Below are 16,990 nucleotides of genomic sequence, written 5' to 3'. Positions count from 1 at the left end.
CGTAAAATAAGAAAAACATGTATAAAAAGTTAAATATCAGATCATTATTAAAACAATCCACAACCAATGTCTGGAACCACTTCTATGATTTGTGCTAGGCGACATCAAATGAGTGTTTTCAAGGATTATGTTTGGTCAGTCTGGATTGTTGCTACGTAGTGGCTGAAATCCTAGCTTTCTTCAGTGATTTTGTAGTTGAAATGGTTCAGTCTTGACACCTCCCTTCAGAAGACATGCGCTATGACTTCAGACATGCTGATCTAGTAGATTCAATTGAGACAATAGCTGGATCGAATTTTGACAGCAATCTGGCAAAATCAATACTGGACGTGGACATGGTCCAAAATTTGAGTTCATTTAAATCAGGATGTAAAGTAAGATAGTAACTGCATTAATGGATAAGATAGTTTTCAGATAATTTCAGTATTGCTAGTATTAAGATTACTGTAGTTGTCATATAATTTCAGTATTGCTGGTATTAGAATTGCTGTCAGTCAACTGATATTGCTCTTGGTTGTCTAGGATACACAGGATTGGATTATGCAATGTGACCGAGTTTTGTGAGACAATTACAGCCTGAGCATGGCACTCATCCTGCAAGATGACATGATGCTGTGGCATTGTCATCTAACATGACCATGCCAATATGTGTATCATGAACCAAAACATGTAAACTGGCTAAAACATACATAATTCTGCATGACATAGATGTAACTACATAAAGAATAAATCATGTCCAGCGAGTTCTTTATAAGTAACAAGATCTTCCTGTCTTACGACAAAAGAACTGAGTAGGGAGGTAGCATTCTTTTCGATTCTATTTCATTTGGCACATTATTTGTTATATGAAATATCTGTAGAGATAACTTGAATTTAATGTATACATATGGAAATTAATTAAGCAACACCAAATTCAAAGACACATAAAAACTTAACAAAGTTTAACGAAGTAATTTTGATGATTGATTATTCAATTTTGATGTATTGACATACAGCATGAGCTTTTCATGGGTTGATATGACGCGCGTGAAGCTTGCACAGCGCACGTGCATTGCTTTAACCTCAACTTTCGAAAAATGCACTTTTTCCCTGGGGTGTTTACAAGCGCAGGTTGTCGATTGCATTCGGTTTTTCATTCATTTCAATGTCATGGCACGTAGGAAATTATCAGAGGCCACTCGTTGGCAAATAATCGGCATGAGGAATGCTGGTATGTCTCTAAGACAAATCGGGACTCAAATCGGACGACATCATTCCATAATTTCAAAACTTTTGAAAAAATACCGGGCCACTAATGAAGTTAAAGACCTGCCTAGACCAGGAAGACCCAGGAAGACCACAGTCCGGGAGGACAGAGCTTTACTGAGACTTGTACGGCGCAGGTCCTTCGACTCGAGCTCTCGGTTGAGACAGGAGTGGCTTCCAGGGAGACCCATCTCGAACAGGACTGTTCGGAATCGTCTGAAAGCTGCAGGATACCGGGCAAGGAGGCCAATCAAGCGACCCAGACTGTCTCCAGCCCATAAGGCAGCCCGACTGGCCTGGTGTAATGACCGTTTGCACTGGAACATTGCCTCTTGGAGGAAGGTCCATTTCTCAGATGAGAGCCGGTTCTTGCTGCACATGGTGGACGGTCGTACTCGGGTCTGGAGGCAGAGGAACACAGCAATGGCTCCACGGAACATCCAGGAGACTGTGGCCTTTGGGGGAGGTTCCGTTATGGTATGGGGGTGCATTTCCATGAACTGCAAGTTGGATATCATTACCATCCGTGGCAACCTTAACGGTGTTCGTTACCAACAGGAGGTTCTTGACAGGGCTGTGGTACCTCATTTTGAGAACCATCCTCTGGCAACGAGACCCATATTTATGGACGACAATGCTAGACCTCACAGGGCGCATGCTGTAAATGATTTTTTGCGGCAAAATGCAATTGACAGAATTCCATGGCCTGCCATGAGCCCTGACCTCAACCCCATTGAACATTTGTGGGACTTTATTGGCCGTCGTGTGAGGCAGAGAGACCCACCAGTCCATAATCTCAACGAATTGACGGCTGCCCTGCATGAGGAGTGGAACAGGATCCCCCAGAATCAGATCCGGAGACTCATCCAAGGAATGAGGAGGCGTCTGGAATCGGTGGTGCGTGCGCAGGGAGGACACACTAGATATTGATGAAAGTCGGTGTGCAGACTCTCAGATGACTGTTCTTTCTTTCCATGTGACATTTGTGTTAATACACCTGACAACAACGTCTGTGGATGAATAGTAAATTGTGTCCATTTTTTCATGAATTTAAGACAGTTTTAAGAATTTGGATTTCGTTGCAATAAAGCAAAGTCTTGATACTTTTTCCCTTTAAGTTGTTTGTCAGAGATCGTCTGTTGAATAAAAAAGTGTCAAACTATATCAACCCGGCATATTTTGATTGTCAGAACACTTCAAAGTTGCTCCAATAGAAAAAATTGGGGTGTTGCTTGATTAATTTCCAGGTGTATAGTAAGTAACCTATTTTGATCAAAGAGTTCAAAGTACGAGTAGGTATGGTTTTACCCAGCTTTGTGAGGTCACCCATTGATTAATCACTAGGCTACCCCCCTCCTCTCAATGTATGAAGATCAGACCATAATCATACACAAATCTAACATGCTTTGAAACACTGATGATGAAATATGAAATTTTAGTTTAAACAGTAGTTCCTTAACAATGTTGCCAAATAATATAACTGGTGGTGAGAAAAAGATGAAATAATGTTTGGAAGTCTTAAACTAAGAACTCACTATAATGGTAAATGGGCACGCAGGAAACAATTAAAACAGTATACACTGGTAATATTTTCACTTATTCCCAAACAATACATGAGCTGTGTGCCCAGTATGTTCCCTGTTAAATGTTTATATTTTAATTCATGCAGAGGGGCACAGACCTTTTTAAAAACTATCTCTACCACACAATAAACATCAAGTCAAGCAAGACATTGTCATTTGGTCTAGTTATAAACAAGGTGAAAATATAAAACTGATACTACAAAAATGTGGTTGTAGATGAGTATATGATTGTAAACAAACACATGTTTTCAATATAATACAAAATATACAGCAATAATGCTATCTGACTAATGACTACATTTAAATATATTAGCACTTTCTTCAATTTCGTATTCTACAATGAGAAGAATATTTCATTGAGGCAAATTTGAACATCCTACATACAAATTCTCAAGTTCATGAAGTTATAGATAGAAATAATTTTGTGCTAAAAATATCAATAGAATTTTACCATTTTTCTGTCATAAAATAACTTTTGCTGCCACCATCATAATCCTGTTGAGTGTTTGGAAGATGTCAGCTCTCACAACATTATCAATCAACATTCATGCAGAGCAAATCCATTGTCTTCATGATGCTGACTCTGTTTTGCTTGGTGTTTGTATCTGTATTTCGTCAGTTGTAACAGGGAGGGTGGCTGGATTGTTGCCATTCACCTCTGGGTGGACATTTTGGTTTAAACTGGAATATGGGTTCTCCAACTGAACGTTTTTTTCTGGCCTGGTGTAGTCTTCATCCAGACGACCGTAGGAAAACTGGTTTGATGGCTGCATCACCTCAGCAGGCAGACCAGATATCTACAAGAAAAATATTTGAGAAAATACAAGTTATGCCAGTCAGGTTTTTCTAGTCCAAAAAGAGACTCTTTATATACTTAAAGTGGTTTCTTTATACTTGAAGTTTCTAAATGAAAGTATCTGGGGTGATAATTTATACTACTGAAGTTTTACTCTTACAGGCCATGGACAGACAGGTGCTCTACCAGGAGACAACATCTCGCCACACAAACATGCATGGGCAGAGTAAGCGTGTGTGTGCACCCATCTACCTTCCGGACTGTGAAGTCAGTTCCACAGCTGCACCTGGTGCATATGGTCACCCATTTGCCTCCCTGGGTATACCTTTTATCTCAATAGTTTTCTAAATTGTTATTTAGAAGGGAGGTTCTTATGTATTTTTTATTGGTTTTCTTTTCTTTTTTTTATGTTTCAATCGTAACAAAAATTGACATTATACTTCAATACCTATTGTGTTATGTTTTGGGATGAGTTAACAGCATTTTGTGGGTAACTTCTGGGTATATTTCAATATCTGCTGGATCACTAATAAGTAGCTGCTTTGTCTTTTTGGTTGGTTTGGTTTGTTGTTTAACGCAACGCTCAGCAATATTCCAGCTATATGGTGAAGGTCTCTAAATAATTGAGTTTGGACCAGACAATCCAGTGATCAACAGCATGAACATCGATCTACACAGTTGGGATGTGATGTCATGTATCAACCAAGTCAGCAAGTGTGACCACCCAATCTCGTTAATTGCTTCCCACCACAAATGTGGGTTGATGAACACAAATTGAAACCCAGATTTTCATCCGGGGGACTAAACAGAGACTGGTATTCTCACCTGTATATGGCTGCGTCCATACGAAGGATTCTCAAACGTCACAGCCTCTCCTGCTTGATTGTTCTTGTTACGGCGCAACCTGAAATATGAATTAAAGAACATTTTGTCTGCTTCCAGTCCAAGATAAAGACATAACAGACACTTCAAGAATGAGCAGCCTACAAAACCAACGAAGATAAACAAAAATGTTCTACAAATCACATTCTATAGATTCTTTTAGTTGGTCAGAACAATAATTTTTATCTGCCTATACTTATAGGAACCTATACTATATTTCCAGTGGTTAAAACTATCTCATATTTCTTGGGGTCTGTCTGTAGTGGTCAGTGGTTCCAATATTCCTTGTTGCAAATATGTCTAGGTCAGTGACATTTGTCCCATTACAAAATATAATGGTGGTAAGGAACTTAAAAAGTAATTAATTACTTACTTCAAATAAATGATGAGTAGAACAACAATGATAATAGCGATGATGAGAATGGTGAGGCCAACACCCAATCCTATTTGTGTCCCAGAAGTACCAGAACTATGAGGTAGTGGAGTGGCCTTGCCTGCAAACAAAAAAAGGCCAGAATTATGCCATGACCTCCCTGTTTCTTGTCAGTGCTAGCAAAAGTACATACTGCATGTACAAATCAAACCTTCCTCCACTTCCTGCGATGGTCTAGTGAGTGAGTGAGTGAGTGAGTGACTATACAGCAGTCACCAGTTTTGAAAGTAATAGTTTTCACTGACTTAGACTCTCCCTAGAATGTTTAAACAAGGCTACCATTTCCTCAGTAGCCAAATATGACCTTTGTTAAACACCCCTACTGTTTTCAGAGAAATCTTTTAAGCATGATGGTAGACTGCTCTCTCTGTCTTGATATCCAAACCGACAACTATGCGACTGTACACAAACTCACAAAAGTGAGATTACCTGCCAGGATGCTGATATTCCAAACTATCTTCTGAATTGGTTTCGTAAGTGTAGTAAGTAAATGAATAATTGGCTGGTATTTCTAAAACAAAATATGATGTCCTCCCAAAGACGTGACAAATGATATTCCACTGTCCAAATGACCACCAACTAGTGGCATTTAATAAACAAATAAACAAAACAGACAACAAAAGTTTTACTTCTCCAACCAAGATCAATAAAAAGGGGAGCTAAAAGAATCATTTGGGAACCAAATTTCATAATTTTAGCATGCAACCTCAGACATTTGAACATGAAAGGAACAAGAAGTTGCATGCAGAAAATTTTGTACACTAGTGAGTGAGTGAGTTGGGTTTTACAGCCCTAGAAATAGGCCTCGTACATTCCACCATTGTTGTCAATCACACATGGCCTTCAGAGTGAGAAGGGAACACTTCAACCCCAGCTATGTTTAAGGTGCCAACACATGCATGGCATTCAGGTAATAAAACTGATAAATGTTGGGATCATCAACACATCCTGTCAGCTAAAGAAAGGCAACTCTGTTCATGGAGCTCTAGTCAATAGGATGTGAACAGTCCTAGTACAATCAAAGCATTTGGTACCAGAATATGGAATTTAAAACCTTTTTGAATAAAACAATTTCTGAATTTGCAATCAATTTGATAGATAACACACAAAACTAGGATGTGGCTTCTTAGAACAATCACCAATCTGATGACAAATTCTCAAAACTGACACCAAAGTAAAAATGTAAAAAAAATCAAAGTAAACGAAAAGAAACCAACTAAACACACAACTGGGTTTGACAAGAAAATTACCTATGTTATAGAATGGACCTGGACCTGAAAATAATATGTATTATGGGTGAATGTGATAACAATGCCAGGAAAACAGTTACCAATGTCAACAATGGCCGAACCCTTGAAAATTACTTTGCATTTTGCCAAAGGTCAAAGTTCAAGTCAAGGTCAATGTTTTTAAACATTCCTAAAACACTGATCTTACACACTCATAGCCTATAGCAAACATTTCCCTCCATTTAAAAAAGCCCAAAATGGCTGAATAATGGTCATGAACAGGTTTTTCTACAGGACAGCAAAGTGAAAAAAGTGAAAGAAGGGTCATAGTCAGAACAAATACCACTGATGACACACATATTAAACTACATTACATTTTTAACAAATACATTTGAGTGATGGCTAAAGGAATTGACAGCTTTCAGGTAGGATCAAGTTCAAAGGTCAATAATGAAGATACATATACATCGCAATCAAAAAAGCTATGCGTTGATTCAACTTCAATGTAAACAAAAAGTCCAGCTTTCACTCACACCTGTGGGTAAATGTAAGATCACGATCTCATTAGTAAATAGAAGATCTGATGCACATCTGAACACATAAATATGTTTGAAATGTTGCTTGCATTCAGCAATTGACGTCTTCTTGTTCTGTGCATACTGAATGTCAGACAAATGGCTTCAGATCTATCAGGTCAGTCTTGATATAAAATCTCATAGACAATTCAAGAGTCTTCTATCTCACCTCCAATGTTAAATTGGACAACATTTGATGGATCACTATAACCATCTTGATTCCGTGCTTGCACATATGCCTCGTAGTCTGTGTTGGGTTCTAGCTGATCGAGACGGAAACTCAGGTGGTTTGTATGGATCTGTTGGAAAGAAACTGAGTGAGTGAGCCAATCATCCAGGAACATCATTCTGCAGACACCAAAACAGGACTTCTCACACTGTGAGTAAGCAAGTGAAAAGAGTTTAGTTTTATGCCACACTCAGCAATATTCCAGCTAAATGGTGGAATTTTGTAAATACTTGAGTCTGGACCAGACAATCCAGTGATCGACAGCATGAGCATCAACCTGCACGACTGGCATACGATGACATGTTCCAACCAAGCCAGAAAGTCTGACCAACTGATCTCATTAGTAACCTGTTACGACCAGTATGGGTTACTGACGATCAGTTTTAACCCACATCTTTACAGGTTGTCAGACTATACCGTTATAAGTAAGTGCAAAGTGTAAATAGAAGAGTAGCAAGGTGACACTGAGTTAATTTTGAGGCATGCCAATTTGTAGGTCACTATAATTACTGACGAAGTGATCGGTGAATCTTTGAATGACACTGACATCCTCCAAGCAGTTTGTTCTGACAGCGAGGCTGATGATGATGATGACAAAGTTGAGCAGGTGTTTCACAAGGATGCCTGTGTTTGCCTTGATCAGCTGATTAGCTATTACAAGGGTGCAGGCAACAGAACCTCGAACTCTTACTTAAAGTAAAGTCCTCTTGCTTTTCGACACAACCAGTGCAAAAGGCTATGACTGATTTTTTCAAGCGAGCATGAACAGGTATGAGACATTGTAATTTGTATGCACTGATATTTTTTTATGTGTAATCAATAAAGATTATGTCTGATGCCTATTTTTTTGTATGTTTCTTTGCACATATGGCCCCTGATTCAGATATCTGAAAATTTGCTTATCCGGACGATTTCAACAGAAACACAACCATTCGGATAAATGGGCACGAGAGTATTTTCTGCACGACACCGACACATCTGCATGACTAGGGACACAGGAAGTCAGCATGCTGTCATTGATAAGAGTATTGAGTTGGGCAAGCACTGTTCTGTGTTATGTTGAAGGAGTCATTTACCTAGCTTAGAGGGAATCTCCAAAATTTGAAAAGCCAAAAAAAACCCCCAAAAAACCCACAAAGTTAAATTTTTTCAAATAACAGATTTCACATAGAATTTGGATGATGTGAGCTGGGTAAGAAGGGTGCAGTGTCAGCAAGAGACAGTCCTGAGACCAATCTCACCCACGGCTTTAAAAAATTATCAGGCCCTTATACACACGTTTCTATTACCTGAGTGTAACGTGTGTCTTGAGCTTTCTTGTAGAAAATAACAAATCCCGATGGTCTTGGGCCTTCAGTTGCACTCTTCCACATCAGACGTATCCCTGAAGAGACGCCAACAGCTTCAAGGTCATATGGTCGATTGGGCGAGAGTCCTGTAAAGAAATCATCATCATCATCATCATCATCATCATCATCATCATCATCATCATCATCATCATCATCATCATCAACCGAACTTACGAGGGTTGGCTGAAAAGTTCTAAGCCTCACTGTGAAAAAAAGTTACAAAGTCCACGTTTGTAATTTATTTTTCTACATAGTCCCCTTCCAAGTTCACACACTTTTGCCAGCGATGCTGCAAGGCCTGAATCCTGGTCAGGAAGAAATCTTCTTCAGCTACCCTAAAAAAATCAGTCACAGAGGAAATGACGTCATCATTACTTGCAAAATGGCAACCAGCGAGTTCTTTTTTCATTTTGGGGAACAGGTGGAAGTCAGAAGGAGCCAAATCAGGTGAATAAGGAGGATGGTCAATGAGTTCAAAGCCACAATCGCGGATTGTTGACATGGCCACCACTGACTTGTGAACAGGCGCATTGTCTTGGTGGAAGAGGACACCTTTAGCGATCATCCCTCGTCGTTTGGCTTTGATTGCTTCTCGCAACTGGTTCAGTAGATCAGCATAGTATCTGCTGTTGATAGTTTGACCTTTTTCAAGATAATCAATGAGCAGAATACCCCTGGAATCCCAAAAGACTGATGCCATCACCTTTCCAGCTGAAGGAACAGACTTGGCTTTCATCGGAGCTGGTGAATCAGGATGCTTCCACTGTTTTGACTGTAGTTTTGTTTCTGGTTGAAAGTGATGTATCCAGGTCTCATCCATGGTTACAAATCGTGCCACAAAATCATCAGGATCTGCTTCAAAACGACACAAATTGTCAAGGGATGTCTGGAACCTGACACGTTTCTGTTCTGCTGTCAAGAGCTTTGGCACCCATCTTGCAGACACTTTAGTCATTCCTAATTCGTTGGTGATAATATGCTCAACCCTCTCATGAGAGATGCCCACTACACTAGCAATATGTCGAGTAGTCAATCGTTGATCATCCATCAACATATCAAGCACTCGCGTGATGTTTTCTGGAGTGGTTGCTGTTGAAGGCCTTCCTGAGCGTGGGTCATCATCAAGGCTTTGTCTGCCACGCTTAAATTCTGCAGCCCACTTCTTTACTGTGGAAAATGAAGGAGCATCATCCCCTAGAGTGGAGACCATGTCAGCATGTATCTGTGTTGGGGACATCCCTTTCTTCTGCAAGTACTTGATGACTGCCATGTATTCAGTTTTGTCCATTTCTGATGATTTCAGAGGGTAGGTTTACCAAAAGAGCTGTAGTTGAGATAAAACTATTAGTACGTTCGTAGTTGTTGTGTCTATGATTCACTAAATGATTGTCCTCATTGGTGGCAAACACCTGTCTCTACCTGGTGGTGAAAAAACACTCAGGCTGAGAACTTTTCAGCCAACCCTTGTATCTAGGTGCTGTTTATCTGTTCACCAACCACTGAATCCATATACTATATAATTATAACTCTGATCTTCCTTTTGAACTATTTCTCAGAAAAATGTCCCCTATCTCATATCATCATTGACAAAGCAGAATCAGCTGATATTGGAAGGTTGGTCGGCTGTTTAAGGCCATAAAAAAAGCTCTCTGTAAGTAATCATGTCTCGACCAGAAAATCCAGTGGTGAACAGCATGCACTTTGATCTACATAATTGAGATACGATGACAAGTTTCAACCAAGTCAGTCAGAGCCTGACCACCTGATCCTATTAAGTCACCTTTTAAGACAAAAATGGAGCATGGAAGATCACTTTTTACCCAGATTTTCATGGGTTGATTTTTGAAGGTGACAAATTCTGGACATACAGGGAACTATGTCGATACATCAAACATTTCACTTCTTATGACAGAATACAAAAGACACATTCGAACCAGTAACTAACAATCCCTCATAGCAGAGGCACTAATTTTGTCAGATGGATACCAGATGAAAGAGGCTTCCATTTGTTTTGCATAAGGCAACATCAGCAGTTTTCTGGTCTCCATGAAGAACTCACTCTTTAATGTCACTGTAAAAATATGTTCTTGAATGCTTTCTGTATAATAGACCAAACCATTAAAAACTTAAAACATTGGTAAACTGAATTATTTTGTTTCATCACTGAAATGTTTAATAACATGCATTTTGACCCATAAAACGAGTAATTGAGTGTGTCAGTGAGTGAAAAGTGTTTTATTTCCTTTTGCAATATTTCACTTAAATCACAGTGATTTACACTAATAGGGGAAACACATGTTGTTCCAATATGGGAAATAAATATACTAGCAAGACAAGCAGCCACTTTAACCACTTGACTACATAACTACTTAAACCAAAAGGAGAATGGGCCTAGTGTACATGACAACATACCTCCCACATGTAAGGTCTTGATCTGAGATGGTTGGCTAGTGCCAAAGTTGTTGGAGGCTACTACCCACACTGCATAGTTGACGTTGGGCTTGATGTTTACCACAGTGTAAGAGTAGAAGTTCTTGGACTGTAAGAAAACACACATGGTTAAAGACATCCAGAAGTTTCTATGGCACCTGGCATCATCACTGATTTTCTGTGACCAAATCATACAGCTATATTACTGTTTAGCCCTTTACACCAAATGGAATTTGCTTCTGAGGCAGTTAGGCACTTATATTAAACAGATTTCTCCATCCGTACTATCTGTAATGTCTTTCTAAACCTGACAGAACCTTGGTTGTGTTTTCTAGTATGCTACTATGTATCTAGTAGACTGGACTTGTGTTTGCCACTTCACCCTCTCATGAGTCTTGTACAGGCTATCTAGTTGACTGAATCCTGTTTTCCTGAGTGTTTTCCTGTGTCACTTTCTCCTGAATCTTGAACAATCTATCCAGCAGACTGGACATTGAATGTACACTGGAATCTCAGAACTCATACACTTCTTGCAAATGTTGCTGGGTGAGTGCGAGTTTGGACAGGCGTTTAATGATTTCTCACCACAACATGGGGCTCCATTTTCACACTCCCTTCCTGCACATATACCAGGTACTGCTTCACTTTGGGGCCATTCTTGCTAGGTCTGTGCCAGGTGACAAGGATCTGATTGTCCTTGATCTTAGCAAACATCTCTGGTGCATCTGGGATGTCATCTGGAAACAATGGAAACTCTAGAACTACCTACTACATATTTAGTCAGTAATCAAAGGTAATTAGTCAGTCCCATTTCTAAAACAATGATTTCATGTTGAGCGTATGTATACCATTTTTCTGGTATCAATGGTATTACCACACTAGAATACTTTCATGAAGAGTAAATAAGGCAAATAGTGAGTGAATGAGTGAGATCAGTATTGCTTTTGCTTGCTTTCTGCAATATTAAAGGAATATCTAGACAGTGAATATGATCATAATAAAGTTATCTATGTTTAAACACACAACCAAAATTTTGACATACCAAACAGAGGTGTATTCAGAAAGGCAAGTGCCCGCCAAGGGTAGCGAACGCTCGATCCTGAACGTCTGAGCCCATTTCTCAAAGCTGCCTTGCCACGTGAACCAAAATGGCAACCATGGAGGCAATAGCGCAGGCACCTCTGGTTCTGAACCCGATCACTACCCAGAACCATCTCACCTGTCCAACTTGTCTGCCCCAGTCACTACACCTAAGTACTTAGGTATTTTGACGTTGCAGCAGTCAGGGAGACTAATAATAATATGGATGAACAATTTCTTTACTAACGTGAGAAATGTAGAATCTTTGAGGGGCATTTGGAAGTGAGAGTGATTGGTGTTAACAGTGTTAGAACCTACACTGAATTGTTGCTCTCTCTGTCATCAAGAAGTTGTTCATGCACATATTGCTATCCTAAAGCTCCCCTCTTTGTCTAACGTAGCTGCTCTAGTCACTAAAGAGAGCTGTATAAACAAAGTAACTATCCAGAGCCCTAAAACTGGACTGTCCCAGACACAACAGAGTTGTCTAACCTAGTTGTCCTAGTCAGTACAGAGTTGTCTAACCTAGTTGCCCTAGTCAGTACAGAGTTGTCTAACCTAGTTGCCCTAGTCAGTACAGAGTTGTCTAACCTAGTTGCCCTAGTCAGTACAGAGTTGTCTAACCTAGTTGCCCTAGTCAGTACAGAGTTGTCTAACCTAGTTGCCCTAGTCAGTACAGAGTTGTCTAACCTAGTTGCCCTAGTCAGTACAGAGTTGTCTAACCTAGTTGCCCTAGTCAGTACAGAGTTGTCTAACCTAGCTGCTTTATAGTTGCTATCGAGAAGAGTATAACCTAGCTATCCCAGTATCTATACAGAGCCCAGAAACCAGGCTGTCTCAGACACTACAGAGTTGTCTAATCTAGTTGTCCTGGTCGCTATACAGGTATCTAGCCTAGCTGCCCTGGTCACTACAGAGTTGTCTAACCTAGTTGTCCTAGTCACTACAGAGTTGTCTAACCTATCTGCCCCAGTCACTACACAGTTGCCTAACCTATCTGCCAGGCTCACTTCAGAGAATTGTTACCTTTCTGTCCCATATGCAGACACACATCAATCACAGAAAGCCATCTTACATTAAACTTGATGGACTGGGGGGCTTATTCGTTTCTAAATAAAAGCCAACGAACATGTTTTAGAATTCAATATCTATATTATCTACTTACTTTTGTTTTCTTCCATACAGCCAATGATTCTGTTTGCATGGTCAACACACTGCAGCATATTAGGATCAGTCAAAACATTCCCAGTCCCTGGTGTATTTCCAGAACAAAAAGGTAGACAGTATGGTGCCACGTCGTCATTCTTACAGCACTGAGTATGATCACTTCCATCTAAAAAATACAAGACAATATAAAGGAAGTGCCTTGAATTTTACAAGATAGTGCCTGAGATAGTGAGTGAGAAGCTGAACACAGCAATGATTTGTATTTGACTTGGATGAGAGTGGATCAGCTGAATGTGCGAGTCCACAGCAATGTTGGTGGTAGATATGTAATACTTAAAGGAAACAAACAAGCATGGGTAGGCTTTAAACATACATATTTCCAAAACAGAATTGGACTAGTATGTAAGCAGCAAACATACGAGCACTCTCGTATCTCTATCTGGGCAATACTATATTTCACTGCAAAGAACCAGATATGCTGTCATTACCTGAATATCTAGTTGAGAATTTATTAATTACAGACAACAATCAAATAGCTATAATATGTGCAGCATTAAACAACAAACAGCAAAAAACAAATATTATTTCTCCTTGTCACTGGAACCCATCAATACCCACTAGATTTGGAAGTATTTACAACCATAGCATTAAGTGAGTGAATTTAATCTTATGCCACCTTTAGCAGCATTCCAGTGATATCAGAATGGGAGGTGAGGGGGACATGAGAATGGGACTTCATTCATTGTACCGATGTGGGGAATCTTTAGTGTGACCAGAGAATGCTTTAACCACTAAGCCACCCAAATGCCCAACAAATATACAGCATCTGGGTCTTATCAGTCCCCATATCCACAACAGGAGCCCCTACCAGCCATAAGAAGAGACATTTGTTGACTTACCAGCTGCACACTGGGTAAAGGTCGGGAGAAAGTTCACACACTTAATCAGATCTGGTCTGTGGATGATGGCTGCTATGTCGATGTCGAAGGAACAGGCCACCATGCAGTCTGGGTCAATGTTATTTTGTATACAGCAAGCTGCCAAGAATAAATAACATTGTAACCATAGTAACCACAAATAAGAAGTTTGCCAAGGTAGTAACAGGTAGTTCCTTACAATCAACAACCCCGTAACAGTGGAAACCATTAAGATTATTCTTACAATGTTAATTTCTACTTCAAATATTGGCATGAGTGAGTGAGTGAGTGAGTGAGTGAGTGAGTGAGAGTGAGTGAGCTTACTTTTACTCTGCTTTTTGCAATATCCCAGCAGTTCAAAACTGGGGGACACCCAAAACGGTAGATGTAACTTTGCAAAAAGGACCACAACTTTGCCAGCTGACATGGGTAGGTAGTTGTGTAAAGGAAATATCTCGAGTTTGATTTGTTTGATTGTTAATCATGTTACATCTACGTCCCGTAGCACCAGGGTTTGTACAGCCAAAAAATGACATCAAGGTTACTGACAGAGCCATAACACTAAGTAAAGGGAAAGAGTTCCAACAAGGTTCACACATCAAGTTTTTTTTCTGGGCAAATACGATTCTCACTGTATCATGCCCCTTTAAAAATATACATGCATTTCAAGCCAATAGATTCCCATGTGAAATGAGAATACGTCACAACAATCAAAGCAGTGGTGTAGGAGATGGGGGTCTTTGGTAGGTTGAAGATTCATCATTTTTGTCATTAGTCAACATCTCTGCTCAGAACTTGCACTTCCTGCTTACCAATGTTTTCTTGTTTATTTCATGGTATCCATAAGCGACATGTACAAAAACATGCTGAACTGAGGGCACCCGTCAGTGCACTAATTACTATTCTTTGGGAGATACCAACACTAACACTACCTTAATGAATTTACATGCATGATTTCATAAGAAACTGGCCTGTGTTGTGCCTGATCACCTTTGACAACCTTGACCTAACCCACACTAACAAAAGTCTGCATATATTTTATTTACAAAAGAGAACACACTGTATACAAAGACATAATTGATTTTTTTTTATTCATTTTAGTTTGGATATTTGAGGTTCTGTACCGACCTGTGACATTGGTCACTCTGGCTGCTGGATGAATCTGGGTTAGAGCATATGGATCTGAAAACAAAGGGGTCTGGTTATAAAGTAGTAATCTTTGTTTTGTCAGAGCTAACTCTAAATCATTACCTCTGTGGCACAGAAGGCATTGGGGAATAGTCAAATCCTCATCTGTCCTATAATGCACAGGACACATAGTCAAGTCCTCATCTGTCCTCTGTAGCATATAATGCAGAGGGGATATAGTCAAGTCCTCATCTGACCTCTGTGGCATATACTGCAGAGGGAACATAGTCAAGTCCTCATCTGACCTTTGTGGCATATGATGCAAAGGACACATATTCAAGTCCTCATCTGTCCTCTGTAAGCATATAATGCGGAAGGGACATAGTCAAGTCCTCATCTGACCTCTGTAGCATATTATGCATACAGGACATATCAAGTCCTCATCTGTCCTCTGTAGCATATAATGCATAGGACACATAGTCAAGTCCTCATCTGACCTCTGTAGCATATTATGCATACAGGACATATCAAGTCCTCATCTGTCCTCTGTGTCATATAATGCATAGGACACATAGTCAAGTCCTCATCTGACCTCTGTAGCATATTATGCATACAGGACATATCAAGTCCTCATCTGTCCTCTGTAGCATATAATGCATAGGGGACATAGTCAAGTCCTCATCTGACCTCTGTAGCATATTATGCATACAGGACATATCAAGTCCTCATCTGTCCTCTGTGTCATATAATGCATAGGACACATAGTCAAGTCCTCATCTGACCTCTGTAGCATATTATGCATACAGGACATATCAAGTCCTCATCTGTCCTCTGTAGCATATAATGCATAGGGGACATAGTCAAGTCCTCATCTGTCCTCTGTAAGCATATAATGCGGAAGGGACATAGTTAAGTCCTCATCTGTCCTCTGTAGCATATAATGCATAGGGGACATAGTCAAGTCCTCATCTGACCTCTGTAGCATATTATGCATACAGGACATATCAAGTCCTCATCTGTCCTCTGTGTCATATAATGCATAGGACACATAGTCAAGTCCTCATCTGACCTCTGTGGCATATAATTTGCATAAGGGACATAGTCAAGTCCTCATCAGTCCATAATCATTTCTGGAGCAAACAACAACAACAAAAAAAAAATTGTTAATATTTTTTCATAATATTTTGTCATCTTCTGATGACTCTATGACTTTGGTTGACAAATGCCATCAACATTTCAATTATAGATGGCTTCCATCACATCTTTGTAAACTTTTCCCAGACTTACAAAAAAATGTTTAGCATCAAACAAAGACAAATATGTTCAAATGACATTTTCTGTAGTGGATTGAAGATAATATGCCTTAATTACGTCCCCTATAAGAACTTTCTGATATACAGTCATAACTTATTAGTTTTGTTTTAGTAATGGTCTATGATGAAGATGGTCAACCAATGGTCTTACAGTGATTGTGTAGCAGTACATATTTTGTTGAACATGTTGATGCTTACTTACCGATGAGTTTCACAGCACCAGTGGCAGTCCCATACTTATTGCTTGCTGAGCAGATGTAGTCAGCATAGTCACCGCCGACAACATTGTTGATCCGTAACTGTGCCACTGTTATTCCGGTGTGACCTCGGACCTCATTATAGGCCTTGACCTTGGGTAAGGAAGGTGTGAACGTTTTGTTGTCTTTCTTCCATTTTATACTGCCGACATCAGGGAAGCCAGAGAACCAACAAGCTATGACTCCTGTTAGACCCTCTTTTGGATTTTTTGTATCATCTCGATTTTCAACAACCTTGGGCTTAACTGGAAAGAAGCAACACAGACATTAAAAAGTATCTTTCAGCTTATATTACTTTTATTTGTACGCTGCTTTAGCAATATTCAAGCAACATCATGATTAGGCTACCCCACCAGCTCTTGAGTGAGTGAGTGAGT

At 39.7% G+C, this 16,990-nt stretch overlaps 1 protein-coding gene across 3 annotated transcripts in view; it reads right to left on the bottom strand.

The window, feature by feature from the left end:
* Nucleotides 1-3,281: 3,281 nt before the first annotated feature.
* Nucleotides 3,282-16,990, bottom strand: part of LOC137283480 (Ig-like and fibronectin type-III domain-containing protein 2) — an 89,334-nt gene continuing 75,625 nt past the window's right edge. For all 3 annotated transcript variants that reach the window (XM_067815002.1, XM_067815000.1, XM_067815001.1), the window contains exons 27-37: nucleotides 16,559-16,858; nucleotides 15,044-15,097; nucleotides 13,898-14,035; nucleotides 12,997-13,164; nucleotides 11,337-11,488; nucleotides 10,734-10,860; nucleotides 8,262-8,407; nucleotides 6,913-7,042; nucleotides 4,880-5,000; nucleotides 4,450-4,528; nucleotides 3,282-3,625 (exon numbers count right to left, since the gene is read on the bottom strand). In XM_067815002.1, coding sequence (XP_067671103.1) covers nucleotides 3,398-3,625; nucleotides 4,450-4,528; nucleotides 4,880-5,000; nucleotides 6,913-7,042; nucleotides 8,262-8,407; nucleotides 10,734-10,860; nucleotides 11,337-11,488; nucleotides 12,997-13,164; nucleotides 13,898-14,035; nucleotides 15,044-15,097; nucleotides 16,559-16,858 — 1,643 coding nt within the window. In that variant the 3' untranslated portion in view covers nucleotides 3,282-3,397. The remainder of the gene's footprint in view (nucleotides 3,626-4,449; nucleotides 4,529-4,879; nucleotides 5,001-6,912; nucleotides 7,043-8,261; nucleotides 8,408-10,733; nucleotides 10,861-11,336; nucleotides 11,489-12,996; nucleotides 13,165-13,897; nucleotides 14,036-15,043; nucleotides 15,098-16,558; nucleotides 16,859-16,990) is intronic.

This window comes from Haliotis asinina, chromosome 5 (genome assembly GCF_037392515.1).
Source record: "Haliotis asinina isolate JCU_RB_2024 chromosome 5, JCU_Hal_asi_v2, whole genome shotgun sequence".
Taxonomy (NCBI): Eukaryota; Metazoa; Mollusca; class Gastropoda; order Lepetellida; family Haliotidae; genus Haliotis; species Haliotis asinina.
The sequence above is the reverse complement of the archived record's forward strand: the minus strand, read 5'-3'. Positions and strand labels throughout refer to the sequence as shown.